At 32.6% G+C, this 24040-nt stretch overlaps 4 protein-coding genes across 4 annotated transcripts; 2 read left to right on the top strand and 2 right to left on the bottom strand.

Moving 5' to 3' along the window:
• The first annotated feature begins 4724 nt into the window (after positions 1–4724).
• Positions 4725–5632, top strand: LOC129291452 (germin-like protein subfamily 3 member 1). Its single transcript, XM_054928804.1, has one exon. It carries the CDS (start codon positions 4752–4754, stop codon positions 5445–5447), a length of 696 nt encoding a protein of 231 aa, XP_054784779.1. The 5' UTR covers positions 4725–4751; the 3' UTR covers positions 5448–5632.
• A 5792-nt stretch (positions 5633–11424) lies between these two features.
• LOC129291028 (protein NODULATION SIGNALING PATHWAY 1) lies at positions 11425–13588 on the top strand. Its single transcript, XM_054928122.1, has one exon. The coding sequence runs from the start codon at positions 11523–11525 to the stop codon at positions 13308–13310; it is 1788 nt and encodes a 595-aa protein (XP_054784097.1). The 5' UTR covers positions 11425–11522; the 3' UTR covers positions 13311–13588.
• Positions 13589–14250: 662 nt separating this feature from the next.
• LOC129291029 (E3 ubiquitin-protein ligase SPL2-like) lies at positions 14251–18348 on the bottom strand. Its single transcript, XM_054928123.1, has 6 exons — positions 17748–18348; positions 16878–16979; positions 15941–16111; positions 15642–15763; positions 15031–15150; positions 14251–14737 (listed from the first exon to the last, which is right to left on the bottom strand). The coding sequence occupies exons 1-6, from the start codon at positions 18108–18110 to the stop codon at positions 14449–14451; spliced, it is 1167 nt and encodes a 388-aa protein (XP_054784098.1). The 5' UTR covers positions 18111–18348; the 3' UTR covers positions 14251–14448.
• Positions 18349–19865: 1517 nt separating this feature from the next.
• Positions 19866–22673, bottom strand: LOC129290278 (uncharacterized). Its single transcript, XM_054927002.1, has 5 exons — positions 22578–22673; positions 20609–21176; positions 20416–20503; positions 20241–20308; positions 19866–20167 (listed from the first exon to the last, which is right to left on the bottom strand). Exons 2-5 carry the CDS (start codon positions 21152–21154, stop codon positions 20012–20014), a joined length of 858 nt encoding a protein of 285 aa, XP_054782977.1. The 5' UTR covers positions 21155–21176; positions 22578–22673; the 3' UTR covers positions 19866–20011.
• Between the last annotated feature and the right edge of the window lie 1367 nt (positions 22674–24040).

Here is a 24040-nt window from a genome sequence, read left to right as displayed (position 1 = left end):
GGCGTAGATGAATATATAACCCTTGTTCACCATAAGAAAAAGCTAAACCCTCCGGCCACAAAACAGCAAATTTATATGTATTATGTACTTCTTCCATTGCCTTGCTATTTGATATTCTAAAGTCTAAACTTGATTTTATCATCTATTGTGTAATTTATATTTCATTTTGGTTTAAAAAGCCAAGCCACCATGGGAAGAAGCTCTGTATTGAATCTCGATGCATAATTATTTGCAGCCTTTAAAGGGGTCCTTCTCTATCTAGCTAGCTACATCAATTGAGGATTGATTCTTTTGTTTGGTTCTCAAGACTTGAAGGTGTCTCTTTGCATTTTTCTAGTAAGCCTATACTGACCAAATGACTTGGGGCCTTATAGGAGTGAACCCTAAACCTGGAAAGCCTTGACTGACTCAAGGAAGGAAGCTAGTTCAATTAGTTTGGAGGAATAAAGTTTTGAATTCTCAACTAGGGTTTGATTCTTGTTGGCAAAAAAAAAAAAAATTAGGGTTTGATTCTTATTATGAAACATCTTGGACAAACTTCAAATATATTCAACCAATATAAAAGTAATTCAGATTTTGTACATTCCTTACTTGATGTGATCAATGTAGATTTTATTTAGATCATTTAGATTTAATTTGTACTTTTTTAATTTATTATTTTTACTTTGTTGTCTGAATTATAATTTTTTTTAGAATTGATAGTTGAAAAGCATTTTTTTTATTTTTTATTTTGCATCTTGCTTCCTTTTTAATAGAAAAGTAACGATCCAGACCATCCAAATCAGATCAGTCCAAAAAAAGAGATGAACGATATGTGCACCAAGTTTATTCTCAGATGTAAAGGTACTCCGTAAGAGGATTTACATTGGACAAAGGCAAGGACCATTATACTGAAAGAAAAGAGAAAAAAGAGAGAGAGAGAGAATTTTGTTCATGTAATAGGGGAATATTGATGGTGTATGAGTATATTTTTATTACTGTCTTCCATTTTTTGCAAGAACACCTGTACTTTGTTCTCTATTTAGGGCTCACTGAAATACGACCCCAACTTCTATTTTCATCTTCTTTTTCTTTTTTTTTTCCTTTTTTTTCACTTATAAAAAGAAATAGAAAAGCAACATGGTTGTACGCACATTTGAAACTGTGTGACTGCAGAATATGGAGGACAACAGCTAAAATGTGAGCATAATGCAGAACAATCATTCATTTTACATCAGAGTCATTTTGACCAGTTATTGTCCAATGAATTATTAAATTCCGTCAGAGGCTTGCTCATATGTGAAACATGTACAATTTTTATAATAAAATAGTTAACAAAAAACCTCAAGCCTTGTTATCACCAAGTCACCGGGGAGCTCTCCACAAAATATCAATATATGTATGCAAAGGAAAAGGGGGCATCTATTAGAAGGTTGAACTTAATAACAGAATTATAATTCTTTAAGCTGTAGCACCACTTACCCTTTAAATCCAATCCATTTACTACCACTGAAAGAAAAATTGGATGATATTTATCTGCATCACATTATATCACTAATGCAAACACAAGTTTTAACCACAAATTTTTCTTCACAGTTTATTAAATAATTGGAGTGATATTAGACTTAATGGCAAATATGTTAATAAGTTGAAAAATGTAGCATTTATGGCCATAATCCCATAAAGCACTGTCATCATAAATGCCTGAGTGACAATTAAAAAAATTAAATAAACTAATAAAACTAATTAATTAAAATACATTTTTTAATTATGTATGAATTTAGAAAAAATTAATTAAATCTAATAGAACTTAATAAATTGACTAATTAAATTAAGTTATTAATTATAATTTTAATGTTTTTAAATTAAACTAAGTTATGTAATAAGTTTTAGCTGAGGCATAAATCCCTCAGATGTTAAAACAAAAATTAGCTAAGGGGTAAACCTCTCAACTATTAAAAAATTTATTACATAACTTATGGCGACTAGTCCGAGGTCGAATTGTCAACATAATTTCAAGGTTTAAAAAAAAATTAGTTGAGCGGTAAATCTTTGATTATTAAAAAAAATTATTACATGACGACAAGTCTAAGCTTAAAATTTAAAAATTTAGTTGAGAGTTAAAAAAAACCCACAACTTTTGATTTACAGTGATAGATCTCAAGAGGACTTGTCACTATAAATTATTTATCTCTAGGACTTGTTGCTGTAAATACCACTCAGCTATTAAAAAAAATTAACTGAGGGGTAAATCCTTTAGGTAATTTAAAAAAATATTACATAACTTATGGTGACAAGTTCATTATAAGTTACCTAAAATTTTAAAAATAATTAATCACCTTAATTATTTATTAAAAATTTAGTTGATTTACAGTAACAAGTTCTCCTCGGACTTGTTGCTGTAAATGAAAAGTTGAGGGTTTAAAACCCTTAGATGTTAGGTTATGTAAAAAAATTTGTGCACCTTCTCCCTTGGGTCTATCATCGCCACCATCAACTTTGCTCTCTTTAGGATTTTCTTTCAGCTCATCATAAGCTCCTTTTACCCACAACTCCTCCCACATTTTGATCCTCAAGCTCTTTGCCCCCATCTCTCGACCTCCATAGCCTTTTGCCCTTAGCTCTTCCCTTTGCTCTCATCGCTATTGCCTCTTGGCTTCTTCACCCACAGCTCATTGGCCAAGCTTCAACTCCACCCTCAAGCATGTTGCCCGTAGCTCTTCGCTTGCCTTTAGCTCACGTGGTCACCACTACCTCTTTTAGCTCGCGTGTCCAACCTTCACGTGTCCTCCTTCAGCTCCAAGTTTTTATCATTATTGTTTGGCTACTTTTTTTTTTTTTTCATTTTTTAGCTTTTTTTGGCATATTTTACCTTAATTTTTTTGTTCATTTTTTAAAATTCATTTTTATTTTTCTAATTATAATTAATTTTTTTATTTTTTTATTATAATTTAGTTAAAAATAATTATTAGTTGCCATGCATTAGATTTAATTAACTAAAATTAAATTGTTCTGTTATTGAAATTGCGGATGCATTAGAAATAAATAACTGAATTTATGGCTTTAGATCTTGGGAAATTTCTATTTAAATGTTGTCATGTTGTCAATTGTTTTTAAATTTCAAAACATAAATTATTTGATTAAAGCATAATTTTTATTCATTAATTGTACGGTTGATTACATTGGATAAGTAGATTATATCATGCACTGGATTTAATTTTCTAAAATTAGTGATTTATTGAAAAACCAATAGGCTAAATTGGAGGGTTTAGTATCTAAGGAATCTCGATTCATCAATGATTTTTATTCTTTTACAAATCCATTTTTCACCACAGGTACTTTGAAAACTATGGCAAAAAATGTTATTTTTTTACCATAGTTTTCAGATTGACCTGTGGCGAAAAGTCTCAATTTATTACGACATAATCTTCTATTACACTATCTTTTGTTGTGAAAAATGACTTTTAACTGTGTGGCTAAAAATGTTTTTTATACTAGTGTGTGTGTATGTCTATTTCAATTATATTCCTTTACATGTATCCTTTTGTAATGAAATCTCCGATTAGTCTGAGTGGGATGTCACTGCAATATATCTCAGCAGGAAAAGCTTTCTTCTTATCCACACATTTGCATGGATCCTTTTGAGAGCACTTCAAGACATTTAGCTGTCAAAATGTCTGTTTATGTGCTTCCTCTTCTTCTTCCCATGTGACACTGGACCACTTCCTAATGACTCTCCGGTTCTTGCCATCTGGCTGATGTTAGTACTTCACAAAATATCTTCTCCTTCCCCAAAATTAAATGGGAAAAAAGTTTTCCTTTTCTGGCAAGATGTAGAACATTTCTCGATTGAAAAAGCAGTATTTCATTTATTGGGCATGGCCTTCTCAAAATATAGATATAATCACCAGCAACAACTTCCCAGCAGTGTCAGTATGCACTAATTCCTCACAAAATTAATTAAACATCTCTTATCAGCATTATATTCAGACCCAAATTTTATCACCCGATTAAGGCTTTCCTGCCTGAGAACCATATTGCAAAATCACTATTCATTACTTCATCAGTTCATTTCCTACTCTTCAAAAGGTTTTGAAAATTTTTTTGGCATATCTAGTCTGTAACAATACTATTAAGCAGAATATAATTGTGACATGCTTGCTTATCTGTTCATGTTAGTGTGATCTACCAATGATGTTTATAAAAGGTAAATAAGCCAAACCAATTAATTATATAGACATGTAACTATATTGGCAGTGAACTCACTGAAAAATCGTATGTAGCATGTTTATATGTCTTTTATATTATTAACTTAGTCCACTTATCTTAGGCTGTTTTCAGATACAGCTTTTCCCATTTGAAAAGTACTCTTGACATGTCATCTGAACCCAAATGTTATTTGAGTATTTATTGTGCTAATTTGAAAATTTATTTGAAATCTGACTAAAAGTTCACTCGATAAACGCTAGCTTTTAACTTTTGAAATGTAGATTGGAGCTAATTTCAGCTTATTCCCATATTATCCAAACAACTTTTCATTTACCAAGCTTACTTTTGGAAAAATATATCAAAACATAAATGAACTTTTATCAAATAGGCTTTTGACTAACTAAAAATTAATACCCTCTTTGATATTGCATGGTGGGGACCCTATCAGCATTTAATGCCATAATAATTCGTGGGCAAGGCACTTTTGTTTCCGTTGGCATTTGGCATCACATACTGCATGGCCATACCTTTTCGCTCCGACTTGCAAGATCTAATTCTTATATATGCCATTGCACCTCCCACATTCCCTTCATACCAAAAAAATTCACACACAAACACTCATCAAGATGCTTCACATTATCTTCCTCTTCTCTCTTGTCCTATCATCATCATCCTCCACCTCCAATGCTGCAGACTTCTGTGTAGCTGACCTTATGGCTGCAGAAGGCCCTGCAGGCTACCCCTGCAAGGCAGCTGCTAATGTAACTGCAGATGACTTTGTGTACACTGCCTTGGCCAAATCTGGAAACACCACAAACATCATAAGTGCAGCAGTGAGCCCAGCCTTTGTGGCCCAATTCCCAGGTGTGAATGGGCTTGGCATATCTGCGGCCAGGCTAGACTTAGCCCCTAATGGTGTCATTCCATTTCATACACACCCTGCTGCTTCTGAGCTCCTAGTTGTGCTTCATGGTCACATCCTTGCTGGGTTTGTGTCCTCAGCTAACGCTGTCTATTTGAAGAAGCTAAACAAGGGAGAGATCATGGTTTTCCCACAAGGATTGCTGCACTTTCAGGTTAATGCTGGGAAAAACAAGGCTACTGCTGTTGTTTCATTCAGTAGCCCTGACCCTGGCCTTCAAATCCTTGATTATGTTTTGTTTGGCAATGAATTGCCTTCTAAGTTGGTGGAAGCGGTCACTTTCCTTGATGATGCTCAAGTTAAGAAGCTCAAGGGTGTTCTTGGAGGCACTGGCTAGGATAGGATAGGCTTAATTCCTTAACTGCCAATTGTTTTCCATCGCTTGATAATTTTTCTTCTTTTCAGTTTTCCAATGTTCTTCTGTTTCTCCCATTCTTCTTGTACGAAGTTCGAGCCAATCTCATTGTCACTGAATTTTCAAATTACTGTTTCTGTTCTTAATAAATTTGTGTGCTAGTTTCATCCCGCTTAATTCTAATATATGTGGTTTCAGGCCTTGGGAAACCTTATCCAATGTCTCCTTTTATATGGTTGATATATATATGAATTGTTTAACTTTTGCTTAGTTCCATTATTCATGCATGGAACTTTTCAGATTAATGTTGGTGATAAAGTTTTGGGTTGATCTCAGTGTATGGTTTTGAAGGACCTTATCCCATATCTCATATGGCTGATAGTAGTATTTGTGCATGTCAACGTTAAGCTGAGCTGCAATTTTTCGTTTCTATTGGTTTTTCTTTTTAAAAGTTGGAATTTGTCTCTTTTTGGCCTTTGCGTCATTTTGACTAGTCTCACCACCCAAAAACAAGTATGGTTGTCCCTACAAATGATTTTATATATGGAAAAAGATTCATCTAATGGATCAAAGTTAAGAAAATAAAATCAGTATTCAGATTGGAATATATGTTATCTCTGATATTATATACTTTAAAGTTACTATTTCTCGTATTCTCAAAAATTACAACATAATCATCATTCATCATGACATTTCAAGGATAATGTTTTCATTGAAGAGGAATAATAATTTCTGAACTTCATTAGTGTAAATATTTACTCGTATTAAAGCTACTGCTTGTATTCTCAGGAATCACAACATAATATTTTCAGGCTTAAATAAGAAACAAGTTGTAGTTATATTGCAGAGATGTATTCACATTGATGAAGAGTAATAACAATTTCAAAACGCTACTTAAAATATCTTTTTTCATTGATCGCATCTTCTTGTTTTGATCATACAAACAAATATTAAATCACAAAACTAAATGTAGAAAGCAGAATGTAATCACCAAGGCCACGAAAATATATCATAAACAAGAAAGAAAGAATGGACATTATTATGAAATCTAAGATGGAGCTAATCCTTATTAATGTGTAATAAAATGGCTTTAATAACCGTAATCAATTCATTAAGGACATCGTTGGTGTTATTGTTTATGGTTTGATCGCCATTTATCTTGTGCAGTGGCATGAGGAAGAGAGAGGTGAACCCTAACTTTCTAATTTTTTTTTCAAGTTAATATACAATTTAAACCTTAAATTATAAGTTCATGGGTGATTTAAACCCTAAACTTTTAAAAGTATATTCTAAACCCTAAATAATTAAAGTTGAGATAATTTTGTCTTACCATTAATTTTCAACAAATGTCCGTCAAATTCATTTGAGAAACATTGCTCTTTAAGCTCCAATTTTTGTTAAAAGGTAACAGTAAGGCGAGATTGCCTCAACTTTAACTATTTAGGTTAAGAATGCACTTTTTAAAAGTTTAGGTTTAAATTGCTCCTAAATCTATACTTTAAGGTTTAAATTATATATTAACTCGTGATAATATTACAAATTTTCCAAGATATGATCAGAAGAAGGAATAAAAAATGGTAAATAATGATGATGATGATGATAAAATTATATAAAAGAAGGCTGTAAATTGTAATAATAAGTAAAACAGTTTTGGTAGAAATTATGATGGTATGAATGAAATGGAGTTGACTATTTTTGTTTTTGTTGGGTGAGGTTTTGATAGACTATTAGTAGCAGCAATAGGAGCATGATATAATCTTTTGCTATAAGCGCACTTTTATATATTTTCCTGTTTGTTCTTTGGCGTAATGAAATCTTATAATAATATCAGTGAAAAAAAATATTATCATTCTTTGTTAGAAAAAAATTTAGAATAGATTCCTCTTCATACACTTTTTTTTGTCTCTTTATTTATTATAAAAGAATTTAGTTTTGTTTTATAAATTTTTACTTTCATCGATCAATTCCAACCCAAAAACTTATACACTCATTTGAAATCTTTTTAAAACTTGATATAATACGCAAAATATACTTTTGTTCTATTATTGTTGAATTATTATTGATTATAATGCATTTTTTAAGATACAAAAATATTAATATGTAATTTGGGCCCTGAACTATAAGTTCAGGGGGTGATTTAAACTTTAAACTTTTAAAAAGGTACATTCTGAACTCTAAACAATTAAAGTTGGGGCAACTTTACCCTATCGCTAACTTTCAATAAACATCTGTCGAATTGAGGCTTAAAATGTAATTTTTTTCAAATGAATTTGATGAAGTTAATGGTAGGGATGAAATTACCCCAATTTTAATTATTTAAGGTTTAGAATGTATATTTTTAAAGTTTAGAGTTTAAATTATCCCTAGACTTATAGTTTAGAATTCAAATTATATATTAACTTTTTTTTTAAAGTAAAACATGAAAGTTATATATTTTCAACCACACAAATGTCTCTGTATTAATATTAAACATAAGATCTACTTTCTTTCTAATAAATATAAACTAAAATATAAAAAGTAGAAAAATAAATATCTAAAAATATGTTATATAATATATTATATTAGGTAAGTTTCCTCATATAATATATTATATTATGTAAGTTTTTTTTATTTGAGTTGAGGAATATATGTCACATATTATGCTATGTATGAAAATTCGAATTACTACAGTCCCATTATCAAATATTCAAGTAATCTTATTATCACATTGTCAATTAAGCAACGATCTTGACTGCATTAATGAATCAATAAAGTAATCCCTCTATGCTTTTGCTTTCGGTCTTCCCTTTCTCTTTGGTTTTATCTCTTTCTTGCTGAATCGATGACCTTGGCCTCAATCTCAATCTCATGACCTTGGTAGTATATCAAGTAAGCAAATATAAAGGACAATGTCAAGATAAGCCACTCGAATCTTCATATGCCTTACTCTTTCATTGTTTATTATTTTATTGTGCAATTTGTGTTGTGATTTGCAATACCTTATATATATTTAATATATTTTGCACTTTGTGTAATGATTTTTTCTAGTTTTTTTATTCCCTTTCATATCTTAGATAATATAGTTTACAATCCATATTTTTTTAGGAGTGAAAGAGTGATGTCTAAGAAAAAAATTATTGATTTGTGGTTTTCACAATAAAATGAAAGATGTACTTTTCACCAATTTAATAATAATTTATATTAAGATTGAGATTACTTAAAAGTTTATTATAGTCATAATAATTAATTATTTTTATGTTATGAAGAATTGATGGGCAAAACTTACAAAATAAGGGGCATATTTATTTTGGTTCTATATTTGTAAAAATCTAATATAAATATGTATGATGAAATATTTATGTTATATATATATATATATATATATCTTTTCTTCAATTACAATATTGTAATCTCGGCTCTTCTAATTAAAAATTAAAATCCTGGCTTTACCCCCTGTTCTTGTGAACTCCATCATATCATGCGCTTGAAGTGTCTTGACATTTTATATTTTATGAAGATGCTAAAATAATTTCCCCACTCTTCTATAGGCCAAAAAAAACAAGAAGAGGATTTCATATCATCACCACACCAAAAAAAAAAAAAGAATACTAAATTTGAAATATTAGTATACGTATTCAACTATTTCATTTCTCAAAGAAATTAACGGAAAATGCTCAAATTGTTTTTATGACAATTATATAATGTTTACTGTGCTATCTATAAACTCATCTTTAAGTATTTTGAAACCCAAATAAAATAGATTTTATCTAGAAAATTTGAATACTTAAGATTATTTAAAATATATTAAGTTATTTTTACTTGACTTAATCGAATAAAATGCTCGAATTATTTTAATATTAGCAAAAGTCATCATAATCGTTGTCAAATAAAAAAGTTAGTTTCTAAAAAAAATGTTCTATTAATAAGCTATAAATTTGTAACAGTCCAAAAAGTTTTATTCAAAGTCAAATTGATCATAAGTTTTTTTTTTTAAAAAAAAAACAAATACCTTGTTGCAATACATCTCCTCAATTTGCAATGCATTGCCTCAAATTGTAAGAGTATTCCATCTTATAATCCTCCACTCATAAAATAAACAAATATAGAGCAGCCTAGTGCCTAGTCCCATAATTTCTCAGTTTTTTAAAATTCTGCGGGAAAAAGTCACACTAATAATAACTTTTCTTAATTAATTTAGCCAGCTCAAATTTTCTTTTTATTATCCCCTTGACTTACCAGCTCCACTACAGACACAGTTTCTAACACTCTTCAGTATTGATAATTTTTGTCACATTTTTATGGCAAAAAAAAAAGAAGGGGGGGAAGTACAAGGTCAAATGGCTGTAAACAATTTGGTAGAGTACAAACAACCTCTCTGCAATCATGTTGAATTAAATCATCCCTAACCACCAAATTTAGGCAGACCAAAAAGAAGAAGAAGAAGAATCCTATACACATTTTCCTTTGATACCAATTACAAGGCATTTTAAAATTAATTTTAAGTTAATTTTTTTAAAATCACCAATAATTTTTTTTGGATTGCAATTTACAATTTTATTTTGAAAAATAAAAATTACTGCTAAATTTATGCTGCTTATTAGGTTGATTTATTTTAACGTTTTAATAAATCTATAATTGTGAAAAAATTTAAAATTATTTAGGGAACATCACTCCCGAGGACCAAATTTTAAAATTATTCATTTTTAAAGATCAAGTTCAAATATTTAACACCTAAATTTTGAAAATTTATCAGTGTTGACCCAAGCATTTAACACTCGAGATCTCTAAAAATCAATAACTTCTGAATTTGGTCCTTGTGAATAATTTTCTCTAAATTATAATAGCAACTATGGGCACTGAAATTTGGAATAAATATGGCATTAAAGATATTTTTATTTTCAATACGATATCTCTACAATTACAAAAAGAACCACGTGTAATTAATTTATTCACGGTCATACTCTTTTCTCTCTTTATCACTTTAAATACATGATTGCATGATTATAAAAGAGTAAATTTAAAATTTCTAAGATCCAGAGACTCAATTTCTTTATAATAAAATTTTATTCGGTGTTTATGTCAAGTTTTGCACGTACCTGAACTAGATAACTCCATTGATTGGATCAAATACAACATTATTCCCGTTGAACAAGTGGATTCATAAGAAAATTCCTGACATTATTTTATTTATTAATTTATTAATATTAGTGTTCTAGCAGATTGTTCATATCAAGGGAAAAAGAAACTTCAACAAATTAAAATTAAAATTCCAATTAATATATATAAGATGCAGCTTCTCACTAATTATAGAAGAAGGGGAGGGAAAATGAGTAAGAAAAACAAAAAGAATCCGTTGGTTTCAACAACAAAACAGAGCATAAAGAGTTGAAGTAGAGAAGCCTGACCAGACAAAAACAAGAATTTTTCAATTAGTCAAATATTGTCTGCCGTCTCATGAGATTCAATAATTTAAAATAAAAAGGAAGAATGAAAAAAAAGCTCCAAAAAAATGAATTAATGAAAATTAAATTCATGATAAAATTTTTTGTAAAATAAATTATAATTACCAATTCAAACAGCTATAAACAAAAATCTGAATGATAAACTAATTATCATATTTAAAATTTAAATATCATATTACTGAAACTTTTAAATTTATAATTATTTAAATCAATATTTACAATTAATTTTTTTTTAAAAAATTTATCAAGAACTTAACTTTCTTTAATTTTCTCTTTTAAAATTTAATTGTCATTCTCTCAAACAAAAATCCCACCACAAAGCGGCACCCAAAAAAAAAAAAAAACACTTACATAAAAATTCCTCCATCCAATCCTAATAAAGAATAAGGTAGCCACCTAACACAAAGAAGAGACACAGTTTCCTACTAACCTATGCAACCTAAATAATCCTCAATAAAACATCACATCCTCCAAACGAACAGCACACGAACAATTAGAAAATGCCTTCCCTTGTCTCTTTCATGAAACATCTCTGCCCCATGCTTCATTTTATAACTATTTTTCTCAAACAAATCAGCTATTAGCTTCCCATCTCTATCTCCTTCCTCTTGGGTCAATGATCCCACACGCTCCTTCAAAATTCTTCATTGTTCATTCCTTCAATCTTTCTTTCCGTTTCTTGGATTATATCAGAAAAGTTACCATGGAGCCACCAAACCCAGCATCGGATCACATTCTGGATTGGTTTGAAGGTTCTGTTTCTTACTATCCATCTTGGATGGATGATCCATATAACCCAGGTTGCATTGTTGAAGATTATAACTTGTGGGGTCATGGACAAGACATGGGCCAACAATTCCATGTTGATGCTGGCACTGGATCTCCCGATGCCGCCACCGGCACCGCCATGTCTGCCGCTATTAGTGGCGGCAAAACACCCACTGAGCCTTACAGTTCTAATAAGCCACCATCTTCTGATCTGTCAAAGAAGAGAAATGATTCTGATGATTTATGTCTCAAACCATCTCAGAATCACAAGTCCAAGAAAATCAAGTGCCGTCCAGCCAATGAAGCTGACAATGGAGATGCAGTTGTAGAAGGGACAACGGTTAAGAAATCTGCAGGGAACAAGAAGGGTTCTGCTAAGGCCAACGGGAATAACTGTAATAACGGTAACAACAAAGAAGGAAGGTGGGCAGAGCAGTTGCTGAATCCTTGTGCTCTAGCCTTGGCTACAGGGAATCTGACTCGTGTGCAGCACCTCTTGTATGTTCTCCATGAGCTCGCCTCGCCGACCGGTGATGCCAACCACCGGCTAGCTGCTCATGGTCTCCGAGCACTAACACAACATTTATCTTCTTCTACTTCCTTTTCTTCCACCACAGCATCTTCCGGGCCTGTTACTTTTGCTTCTGCAGACCCACGGTTCTTTCAAAGATCTCTGCTCAAGTTCTATGAGGTTAGCCCCTGGTTTGCCTTTCCTAATAACATAGCTAATTCTTCCATTCTGCAGATTCTTGCTGAAGAATCCAATAGTTTACAAACACTTCACATCATTGACATTGGGGTCTCTCATGGTTTTCAATGGCCAACATTTTTAGAGGCCTTGACTCGCCGGCCTGGTGGACCTCCTCCACTGGTTCGCCTTACTGTGGTGACTGCGTCAGCAGAAAATGACCAGAACATGGAGACCCCATTTGCAATAGGCCCACCTGGCGACAACTTCTCTTCTAGACTCCTTGGTTTTGCCAAGTCTATGAACATCAACTTGCAGATAAACAGGCTAGACAATCATCCATTACAGAATCTAAACGCCCAAATTCTTGATGTCTCGCCAGATGAAACCTTTGTTGTATGTGCACAATTTAGGCTGCACCACCTGAATCACAGCACTCCTGATGAACGTAGTGAATTTCTCAAGGTTCTGTGGAACATGAAGCCCAAGGGGGTGGTACTAAGCGAGAACAACATGGACTGTTGCTGCAATAGTTGTGGGAATTTCGCCACCGGATTTGAGCGAAAAGTGGAGTTCTTATGGAAGTTTTTGGATTCCATAAGCTCGGCATTCAAGGGAAAAGAGAGTGAGGACAGGAGACTAATGGAAGGAGAGGCCGCAAAAGCATTGACAAACCAGCGTGAGATGAATGAAGGAAAAGAGAAATGGTGTGATAGAATGAGAGAAGCAGGGTTTGTAGGGGAGAATTTTGGCGAGGACGCGATTGATGGAGCTCGAGCTCTGTTGAGGAAGTATGATAATAACTGGGAGATGAAAGTAGAAGAGAACCATACCAGTGTGGGACTATGGTGGAAGGGGCAACCTGTTTCTTTCTGTACTTTGTGGAAGCTAAACAAGAACGACAAGGGTGGATCGGCTTCATCATTGACACAGGTCGGCTTTAAGTGAGTGAAGGATGGCTTCAGCAGAGAACACTACTGTACACTCAGATGCACCACCACCATGCTGAACTGAACTGGAAATAGGATAAGTTTGCAAATTTCAGCGGCGAATCGCGGCATCAAAATTCTTGTTCTCTACATACTTCAAACCGTAGTTCTGGTGAAACTTTAGATTGTAATACTTATTATTTGTAAGATAAAGAGAGATTGCACATTCTCAATTCTCTCGCTCTTGATCATGCTGGGTGGTTTTTAATGAGTGCATTGCACCGCTTCAGAGTTGAACGCCTGGTTTCTTTCTTTTTCCAGTTAAAACATAGAGAAGGTACATCCAGATTAGATCAGATCTCGCACTATAAAAATCTGGTCTACCATTCCTGTTGTGTGATCTGCAAAAGCAATTAACCAATTCTTTCCAGAATGATACAAATATTGAACAGCAAATTTAAACCTGTACTGACTTCTGAGTTGCAAATTCAATTATTCTCTTAAAATCGAAATAACAAAATAACATCTTCCCTGATCATTAGCGGCTCTTCAAACATCGAACAGTTAATAGAAAGTTAGAAACTCGTTTAACAAATAAATAATAAAAAGTTAGAAACTTAAGTCTCGCCAAATGCACACGCTGGCTATATCACAGACGGGCTTAATTCTTGTTCTTTTTTTTTTTTTTTTGTTAAGGCGGGCACTTACAACTGTACGGTTTGATTCATGTGAGTATATACATCCACCCAAAAGTGGGGACCGTTGAAAGGATACCTGGAACGGTAAGGGGGGAATCCCAATGCCGAAACACTTTAGGGTTTCATTCCCCAGGGGGGCATAGAATTCTGTTTACGCAACGCAAACGATACCACTACCATACCAAACGGGTTCAAAACCTATGTAGTTACCAGTTACCAGCACAGGATTATCCATGAAAGATGAGGCTACTCAAACCAATCTATCAAAGTCATATTAAATATATACAATAAATTCACTTGAATTTCACAGGACCAATTAGAAAAGGAATGATTCAGCCAAAATCTAGAACATCTAAATTGAAAAGAAAATGCAACCCTCCTGCCAATCAAACCCATGTAACTGTGATGCGATGCGAGACTCTGGATGCAGTTAATCAAGTAGCAGCAGCAACTGTCTACTCAAGATTCAAATATCCGCACTGAATTGCGAATTTCCTGCCGACAAACAGGACACTTTGGTGCCACTTCACGCTCAACTGATATGGCACACCCTTGACAACACACAAGATGCCCACAGGGAATAAACACAGACCGCCTTCTCCTCATCAAACAGATAACACATAATTGTCCATCTGGAACATCTTCTATCTCATCGTCTAAAATCTCAAATTCAGCGTTATCATAGTTGGCTTGCCTTTGCTGCTGATCCTGCCTCTGTTGCCTCCACTGTTTCCACTTGTTCCAGTTTCTGAAAACGACAGTACATCTTAATTGATTGGGCATTAACATCAACCCATCAAACTTATCATAATTTTTGTTCAAATTTCAATTGTAACATAGTTGTTAAGGAGAAAACAGCACCAAATGCCAACTAATGAGAGACTCTCTCTACAAGGTAGTCAGAGAAGCAAAGTTTACTATACCAAACATGGTGATCTACTTTTACCATCAACACTATTCACAATGTGTTACAAACCCATTCAAATTTTACCCCCTGCGGTAAAATAGAGTAAAATAAAATGGTAAAGCTAAATAGCATACCTCACAAAAGCATAACCAAGAATCCCAACTGACAATGAACTGAGAATGATACCACTCCAAAAAAGTACTTTTGTTTTAAATGTAAGCTCCGCAATCATCTGATCTTTATTCAATTCAGACCTACAAAAGACATGTCAATTACTTGATATTGTTTTTCACTAAGTAGCATTGCCAGAATGATGAATAACCTGCAATAATTTCTTGAGTTATGTGCACTACGAGTCCTAATAAGAACAAAGAAAGTAAGCATCATATAGCATTAGTCTTACTGATACAGCCAAAAAGAAATCGTTGAAGGATTGTGGATACATGCAAAACAATATATAATGCACGTTGACAAAATAATAAATGCTAGGATAACTGAAATCATACTTTGACATATTCCAAGTCCCAGCTTACCTCATTGGTCATGAATATGAATCACAAAGACCGTCATCATTCAAAAAGTTTATATTTTCTGTTAGCATTTACCCAGCAAGACCACCAATTAATCAGAACAGGCTACTCTACAATGAAGCCTAACTAAGAAAATTAAATACCACAATGCCAAAGGTTGAAATGTTTTCAGAACCCAAAAAATAACTGTGTACATTCAAGGTAAAAAGTCTTACAGAAAATATGGCAACTCTTTGTATGACTTAATTTCGGCAATTCCATTTCTAAAATAGCATATGCCAACAGCACTGATATCCTTTCCCAAAGGAAGAATTTTCTCTTCATCCAGTAATCCAACCTACAGAAATGGCATAATGACTTTGTCATATTATGTGCTAATGAAAGCATAGTCGCAATTTGCAAAAGTGAAAGAGCTAAAATAATAATTCATAGAATGGCAAAGTATTGAACTTGAAGTTGAACACAACTAAATTTTATGCTATGCATTAAAAAAACATTTAGAATATTAACTCACTGGATACTCATGTCCAAAAAGTGCCTGCAAGAATGTGTAAGGAGAAGCATTTATGGGTTGCAATTTATGATAAACTGTAGTAAGAGGTAAGGGATGCCTTGAGCCTTCCAAGTTGACAACAACATAATCAGTATGAGGTCGCCGTCCGCCATCAATGAGAACAAAGGGCACCTAAAATGGAACCACAATATTTTAGTGGCTATCAGATTCCAAAAGCCAAAGAGATAGTGGATAAAGAAATTTAAACCATAAAAGACAACAGAGTCCTTTCAGCTAATCATAAAAACGCAAGGCCTATATCAGTGATAAAAATAAAAGTTGCCTGAGGAACATCATAAACTCAAATGGGCAATCATCTACAAGAACTATATTACTATGTCCACTTGGCTTTTCAGAACCATTCAGTCTACTTGCCCATAATAATACTATATTATCTAAGATGGTATTCATCTTCTAACCATTAAACCTGCCAGTTAGATCCTTTCTACAAGTTTGGCTCTCTACTAAATTACATTATGCTGGAAACCGGAAGCTAAACAGTGTGAGTTTCTGCAACAGGATATTTCACTGTGACATGTTATTAACACCACAAATTGATTGTGGAATAAAAAAGGAAAAAGAGTGTCTGGACTATGAATATCTCCATTTCAACGTGACAAGTAATCAACACTGCAAATTGATTGTGGAATAAAAAAGAAAAGAATATCTGAGTTATGAATGTCTCCATCCGCAATTCTTAGAATGAAAACTCCATTATCGTTAACCACAGTGACTCTTATCCCTACTAGGCTACTAAATTGTATAGGTGATATGTGGTCTCAAGAAACTCAAATAACCAGTCAACTATTACGTCCAAATGATTTGATAATTTTAAATTGAATAATTAGTTGCATCAGATCAAATAGGATCCTCCAAAGGCAACAAAGTTATGCTTTACCGTTCTCAAAGATGTACTCTCTTGCTGCCTCAAATTTCTAGCGAATAAGGCTCGAAGATCAGAAGTCCAACCAAAGAAGCCCTTCCATTCAGTATATATACACTTTATGACATGAATCAAGAACATAAAATAAAATGAGTTAATTCATCGTTCAATTGCAGGGGAAGATTCAAAGAAATCAAGTTTATGCTCGTATAGACAATGAGACAATATCATTCGTCAATGAAATCAGGACTGCTTATCCTTATTCATCCAAACAAGAAAACAAACAGTTGATGTGACACAACCTAAGAAAAAAAAACAAGTAGGTATATAGTCTAAAAGAAGTTTATGTTAGTCAGCATCAGACAAAGGATACTAAGCAACGCATGATAACACGACAATGTGGAATTTAATGACAAAACAGAACATCATCAAAATATTAAATATCAAATAAAATATATTCATTTACAAAATTCATTATTGAAGTTTTAGCTTCCAAGGATTGCCTGGCCTTTCTGAGAACAGAGAACCAAAATGAAATAGCAACACGCATTGCCAGCCATCATAACACCGACAAAAATATAGCCAAGGGATCACAAACCAACCCATTCGTGTGACGAAAGGGTAAAATCCACATTGACCTCAGCCTCTGCCTCATCAGTGAGATAACAATCTAGAGATATCACCAATCAATTCAGCCAGACATGTATCACTACGTTGTGCACACTAAAAACACAATTCAATAAATGAGGGAGAATTCAAGCTCTCGGTGAATTCACCCCGACAGAGTATGGATTCTACAATGTTTACGGCAACAAGCAATTAGCAATCTCTACAAAGTTGCTAAAAAAAAGTGTCTTCCAGTAAACAGTGGTAGAAGAACATTACCGTTTGAGTCCTCTGAATAGCCACAGCGCTATCGCCAGACTCGCGAGATACTAATACGCTAGGTATTAAGCTTTTCCAGCCGCTCTCCACGACAGACTTGGCCTCGACAGTGCCACGGACAACAACTAGTTTGTTGCCATCTTGGGAATTGCCGTCAGCATCGGAACTGTCCAGAAGTGACCGGAGGTCAGAAACGGAGAGAGAAGGGGCGACGCGTAGCTTGTCGAGCGCAGCAGAGTTAGCAGTAAGTTTGAGGACGGAACGGACAGCGGCATACGCCAAGGCAAGACCCAAAATGGCGCCGTCGAAGGACAAGGCTAGCTGGGAAAACAGGGACACTAGGGCTTGCTCGTGAGAGGACATCGCTGGAAATCGGCGTGAGCATCCCGATTCCCCAAAAGTGGTGAATCCGATAATATCCCGCCGTACAGCAGGATTCGCCGGAGATGGAGAAAATGGCAGGTGGCGCTCAACGTCGTCGTTTAGCGGTGAAACTGAAATGATGGGTTATCACCGCATTGCAGAGAGGAAGGATGAAAACTTTTCGAGAGAGACGATAGTGACGTCGGTAACTCTTTGCGGGGCCGTCTATACCCACTTTGTTAAACTAAATTGCTTTGGGTTCGTGCTTTTTTATAACAAAAAAGCAAAAAGTTGAGGCATTGTTACATATATTATTTGTCATTAATTCTCCCCATATATTTAATTTTATCAAATTTTTTGATTTAATTATTTAATTTTCTTATAAAACAATAATAAATCAATTAAATGACCCGAATTCACATTTTTATTGAAATAAAAATAACATTATGGATTTTAATTTAATTAATTGATTGATATTTTTATATATTTCCATTCTTTGCTTCATTTGATTTTTACTTAATATCTTAATTGATGTCTTAAATTTACCTCTTTTTAATTTTAATTTTATTCTTTTTTAAATAATATTTTTTTTATTTTATTGATTACTCACATAATCTTTTTCTAAGCATTTAAATTTAAGCGTTAATTTTCCAAAATTTATCGTAATGAGGGATTGCCATAATTCATTTGCTGCATTTCTTGAAAAGGAATTGCCATTAACAATCACATCTATATGATCAAATTTCAAGAAATAATTTAAAAAAATAAAGAAACTTAATAATTTATAAACAAATTCAGTTTTTAAAAAAAAAAAACTATAAAGAAAAGTAGTAACAACTAACAAACTAATACGACAAGCAAGATCGCACCTGTAGCCTCTCTTTTAAAGGAGAGTTTATATATGTTAAAATAAATTTATCTTAAAATAAATTTGAGAAATTTCTTATCCTTTTTATCTTTACTTGGATTCGACAAGTGATTGTGATATAAAACAGGAAGAGGAGAGAGGAACAAGGAGAAGAGAAGGAGGGGAGAGAGAGATAAGGAACAGAGATGTTAAAACTCTCAAAAACACTTATTTAATAACACTCAAAAGTTAAATACAAATAAAAAAATTTAACTTTATTTATATAGATCTAAAAATAATAAAATAATAATAATTTAAATTTAAATCTAAACCATAAATCTAATACAAATATTAAATATGTTGATATATATAATAATAATAAAATAAAATAATAAATCCTAATTTTAATGGATAAATATCCTTATTTAAACATTCCTAATAGATAATCATAATATCTTCAATAAATTTTAATTATCTTAATTAACTATTGCCCCATATTCTGTCAAATTGTCTCAAAGTTTTAAAAGAAAATATATCTGAATAATTTTTAAGTGTTAATGAAATTAATCTAGTGACTATAATTAAGATGCTTATTGAGTTAGTGAATATACATATTCAAATCCATCAAATTTGGCTCGCTTGTTTTAATGAATGGCAGAAATTTTGGCACTTTAACGCATGAATTTTCTTCAAAATAAAAGAAACGAAAAGTAATCACGACAAATTTAAGGTGAATTTCGTTCCGTTAAATATATAAACATTGGCACAATTAACATTCCCACGATTTGATATAAAATATGACGACAAGCACGACTCAGTTATGCTTTAATTTTGTTGCAGTTGTAAGGAATGTGTGTACTGTATATATGTCATATGCACTCGATAGGCATGAAATGTGTTATCATGATATTGGATGAGATACAGAAGTGTTAGAAACTATAGACTCAGCTTGAAGTCGACGCATAGAATTAATAGATCGAGCTGGCATGTATCATTCGAAATTTTTGAAGTACGTACACAAGAATGCGTGATTGAACAGAAGGAAGAGTGAAATTCATACACTACATGTATAGTGAAGATATACAACAAAAAGACATCTCAGGTTTGGAGGAATGAAACGATGAAATGATTGGTGGCAAAAGGAGAATCGAAGTTGAGGGCGTGGCCTGCGTCCTCGATCACTGCTAGCTTTGCTTTTGGTTCCAAGTGCCTAAATCACCAACTTAATAAATTATCAACTCTTCTATTCACTTCTACATTAAACTCATCGTACACGCGCTTACCTTTGCAACTGATACGCATGTTTTATGGGAAACATTCTGTCCTTGTCGCCCCAAATTATCAATGTCTCCTTCATTCATTAATAACCACTGATTAATTACTCATCAATTTCGACGTTGATTAAGTATATAATATATTATTAGTATTTGTGTAACTATCAAAAGATTTGGACCTGACTTAAAATTCCAGGGTTTGAATCTGCTTCTCTGTTCAGCAAGTACTCTAGAATCTCCTGTTTCTCCTTCCTATTGTCCTTGAGCACCACCTAATTATAATAACGATATAAGTGCAAATCATCAATCAAACAAATTAGTCCATCATAAAAAATAATTAATAATTATGAATCTAGAATAGAAAGCTTTGATTTTACTTTGATGGCCTCTTGCAGGATAAAATCCGGCAGCCTCGTAAGCCAGTTAAATCTGTGCAAACACAAGTTCAACAAACATCGAAGATCCTGAGGTTTCTCTGGCACAAGCAATTCCAATGGACTCCTTCCAATCTTCTTCAAATGCTCCATCTTCTGTTCTTCTGTATAACATATGCCACTGCTCACAATCACGACCTTGTCCACTTCCCCAGGGTACATTTCCCCAATTCTATAGGACACGTACCCTCCATAACTAATTCCTGCCACACTGAACTTATACACACCCAATTTCTTCATCCCTTCTGCTACGCATATAGCTTGGAAGACGTCGGACCGGTCGGTCTGGCCGGTGTTGGAGTTGCCGAAGAACAACAGGTCCGGCACGAAGAGGTTCACTTTCCGGGACAGGTGCCAGATTTGGCAGCAGAACTGCCACCGAGACGATCCGCCGAAGCCGTGGATAAGGGTTAGGTTTGGCTTGTTTGGGTTCAGTTTTGTTGGAACCCAGAATTGCATGACGGTTTTGTCGTCGTCGAGCGAGATCATGCATGGGGACAAATTGGATAACCTGAAGTTAAGTACCAAGAGAAGTTCAAAACCTGAGATTAGAACATGTACTAGGTTTGATGCTAAACGGAGAAACCAATCTAGGAGGTGTAATCGCACTATTGTGTTGTAGGAAGAGAGTGTTAGGGTTAGCATGAGACTCACAGGATGCATGTTTTTGCTAATAAATTGAAGACAAGAGAAAGGAAAACACAAAAGCTTGAACCAGATTCTGATTCTGAGCTTCATTTTATGAATACAATTAATAACGTTCGTGTTGCGCAAACTCAAAGTCGTCTTTAATCTCGCTCGGCTGAATCAAAATTCAAATTGGTTTTGAGCAGTGAATGAAGAGAAGAAAAGATCAGATCTTGCACATTCTATTGGAGAATTCTCAGAATCATGTATGTTCATTTTATTTTTTGTGATTAAATTTGTTTTTATGGATTAAATGAAAGGCACGTACCTACCATTTTTGTTGGCGAGACAAATTTGCACGGGTCTTCAGATCTTGTAAATCTGACGATGTAACGACTTAGCTATTTACGTGTTGTGCTGGGTACGTAGTATTAATATAATGCTTAACAAAAAGTTTGTGATTTTTTTTTTGTAGAGGCGTAGATTTTATTTTAAACATATATTTTGAACATTGCTTTTAAAATACATGTTATTTCAAAATACATGTTTATCTTGAAGTTAGCTTTTCTCCATCTCTTTTCATTTTCATCTCATCCATTGAATCCATTTTAAAATGATTGAGATTTAATTTTTCATAAAATTAATTTTTTATTTTTTAATTATAATCCTATATCTTGAATTGCAGTTTGGATGAAATTAATTATATTTTAAATTTATTTATGTATTTTTATAAATTTTATATTTTAATAATAATTTTATGAAACATTAAATTTTAATGAATTCAATGGTTAAGATGAAATCAGAGAGAAGTCAAATCCATTTATCTTTAAACATGTATTTTGATTGATTCTCTAATAATGCAACATATATGAATTAATTTATCAGCCAATGACAAAAATTCACTAGTCATTATCACATGTGTTTTGTGCATGGAAATAAGATCTATCATTTCTTTCCATCTGTCTTTTTAAAAAAATATTTAAGAAAATTGATTCATATATTGACTTAAAAAAATAATCATTCTTTTTTTTTTTAATTGACTTTTTGACTAGGTTAAATTTAAATATTATTGAGCTCAAATAAAAATAATTTTTTTAAAAAAATTTACATTCACATGTATTCAAATTCAGAACTATATAACTAAGCAGGCATAAGTTGTTGTACTATAGGACCAACACCTGGTATTAAAAAAGAACATTCATTCTAACATATTATCAGTCACAAGATTATATCAAGTTACTTTATATTTAAAAAAGAGATAAAGAAAACTAGAAAAATGACGAACCTAAAGTTTTGGTTTTGGAAACCAAGAGGTGGCGAAGCTGATTCAGTGACGATCAATTTGTGTTTCTTTTTCTGCAACACGGTGTGCCAAAAGTATTCCTAGAGCTAGAGGTGAGAAATGGATGAACCTGACCCACATGAACTCAATCTTTATGCGCCAAGTTTATAAGAGTTAAGTCCTTTAAGCTTGATTTTTTAAAAAATTATCTGATTTTTAAAGTCAGCTCTTATTTAAAGAGTTTAGGATGGGCTCATAAACCTTTATTAATATTTTTTATTTTTAAAATTTTTTTAAAATTAAAAATTTCAATTGTAACATTTCATTATTTTTAAAATACAAATTATAATATTAAAAACTTAAAAATAAATAATAGAAAATCAAATCTTAAAGTATAAACATATATTTAAAAGTTTAAATTCAATTTAAAAATAAAAATATTTTTTTAGAGTTAAAATGAAAAGGAGTTTAGAAGGACCGACTGAGCCCTTTTTTTAGAGCCTATTAGGGTTAGGTTTCAAAACTCAGTTTCTTAAAAAATGATATTTTTTTAAACCCAAACTGTTATAAAAATAGGCGGCTCGTCAAATTCGACTCTTATTTCTAACTTTAATTGGAGCGTACACCAATAAAAAGGTATCATATATATAATATCAATAATTTATTGTTAAAATATACTTCATTCATACTAAATTAATATTTTAAAATATAAGATATTTTGATAAAATAAAGTTTTATTAATGATTTTTTTAATATTACATTTCTCATATATTCCCTTTTTAAATATTTTTTAATAAATAGAATATTAAAAAAAATATTTTAAAAATTTGTACCTTTTTTTCGAAAAAGTATGCTTGTAAAATATATTTGTGGGACGGGAAGAGTTTTGAATATTTTGACAAACACTAAAGGTGAATGTTTGTTTTTCGTAAAAATATTTCCTCTCCGCAAATTAAGTAATTGGGTATCATTACAGTCACAATTCAAAGGTGTTCTCCAACGGCTGGAAAAAGAGGAAAAAAGAAAAAGAAAATGATGACAAGTGTTGGATTTTCTATGGCCCAATAGTATAGAAGAAGGCACTCATAATCATAAAGATACAAAATAAGGAAATATGCCTTACTTGCGCGCCGCTGAATCTCCTTTTTCCAACTTGTTTTCCCAACTTTACGTCAAATTTGTCGATTCCTCAGTCCCTTTGATTCTGCTTTCAACTTTTTGGACGGCTGTTTGTCTCTGTTTTGCCACCCCAACTCCACCTGGATTCCTTAGCCCATCTCCCCATAACCATAATCAATCGAATAAAAAAAATGACAAAATAAAAAAAATATTAATTTTCATTCTTTTATTTTTTTCTTAATTATTGAACAACTTAATTTTTATAATTTTTTAATTTAAAATAACTTAATCGTTGTAATTTTTTAATTTAATGTAACTCAATCCCTACAATTCTTTAATAAAGTATA

Source organism: Prosopis cineraria, unplaced genomic scaffold (genome assembly GCF_029017545.1).
Source record: "Prosopis cineraria cultivar Desert tree isolate PC_DT_omini unplaced genomic scaffold, ASM2901754v1 PC13, whole genome shotgun sequence".
Taxonomy (NCBI): Eukaryota; Viridiplantae; Streptophyta; class Magnoliopsida; order Fabales; family Fabaceae; genus Prosopis; species Prosopis cineraria.
Note: the sequence above shows the minus strand (reverse complement) of the source record. Positions and strands in the feature narration are given on the sequence as shown.

What these genes read in the sequence shown, in the direction of transcription:
- LOC129291452 (XM_054928804.1), top strand. Translation starts at nt 4,752, where the DNA reads ATGCCATTGCACCTCCCACATTCCCTTCATACCAAAAAAATTCACACA.
- LOC129290278 (XM_054927002.1), bottom strand. Translation starts at nt 21,154, where the DNA reads ATGATCTCGCTCGACGACGACAAAACCGTCATGCAATTCTGGGTTCCA. An exon ending in TTCAAACCCTGGAATTTTAA is followed by an intron (nt 20,309 to 20,415) that starts GTCAGGTCCAAA and finishes TAATGAATGAAG; the next exon opens with GAGACATTGATAATTTGGGG. An exon ending in CATGCGTATCAGTTGCAAAG is followed by an intron (nt 20,168 to 20,240) that starts GTAAGCGCGTGT and finishes TTGGTGATTTAG; the next exon opens with GCACTTGGAACCAAAAGCAA.
- LOC129291028 (XM_054928122.1), top strand. Translation starts at nt 11,523, where the DNA reads ATGATCCCACACGCTCCTTCAAAATTCTTCATTGTTCATTCCTTCAAT.
- LOC129291029 (XM_054928123.1), bottom strand. Translation starts at nt 18,110, where the DNA reads ATGTCCTCTCACGAGCAAGCCCTAGTGTCCCTGTTTTCCCAGCTAGCC. An exon ending in CTATTCAGAGGACTCAAACG is followed by an intron (nt 16,980 to 17,747) that starts GTAATGTTCTTC and finishes CATGTCATAAAG; the next exon opens with TGTATATATACTGAATGGAA. An exon ending in AGAGTACATCTTTGAGAACG is followed by an intron (nt 16,112 to 16,877) that starts GTAAAGCATAAC and finishes GTTCCATTTTAG; the next exon opens with GTGCCCTTTGTTCTCATTGA.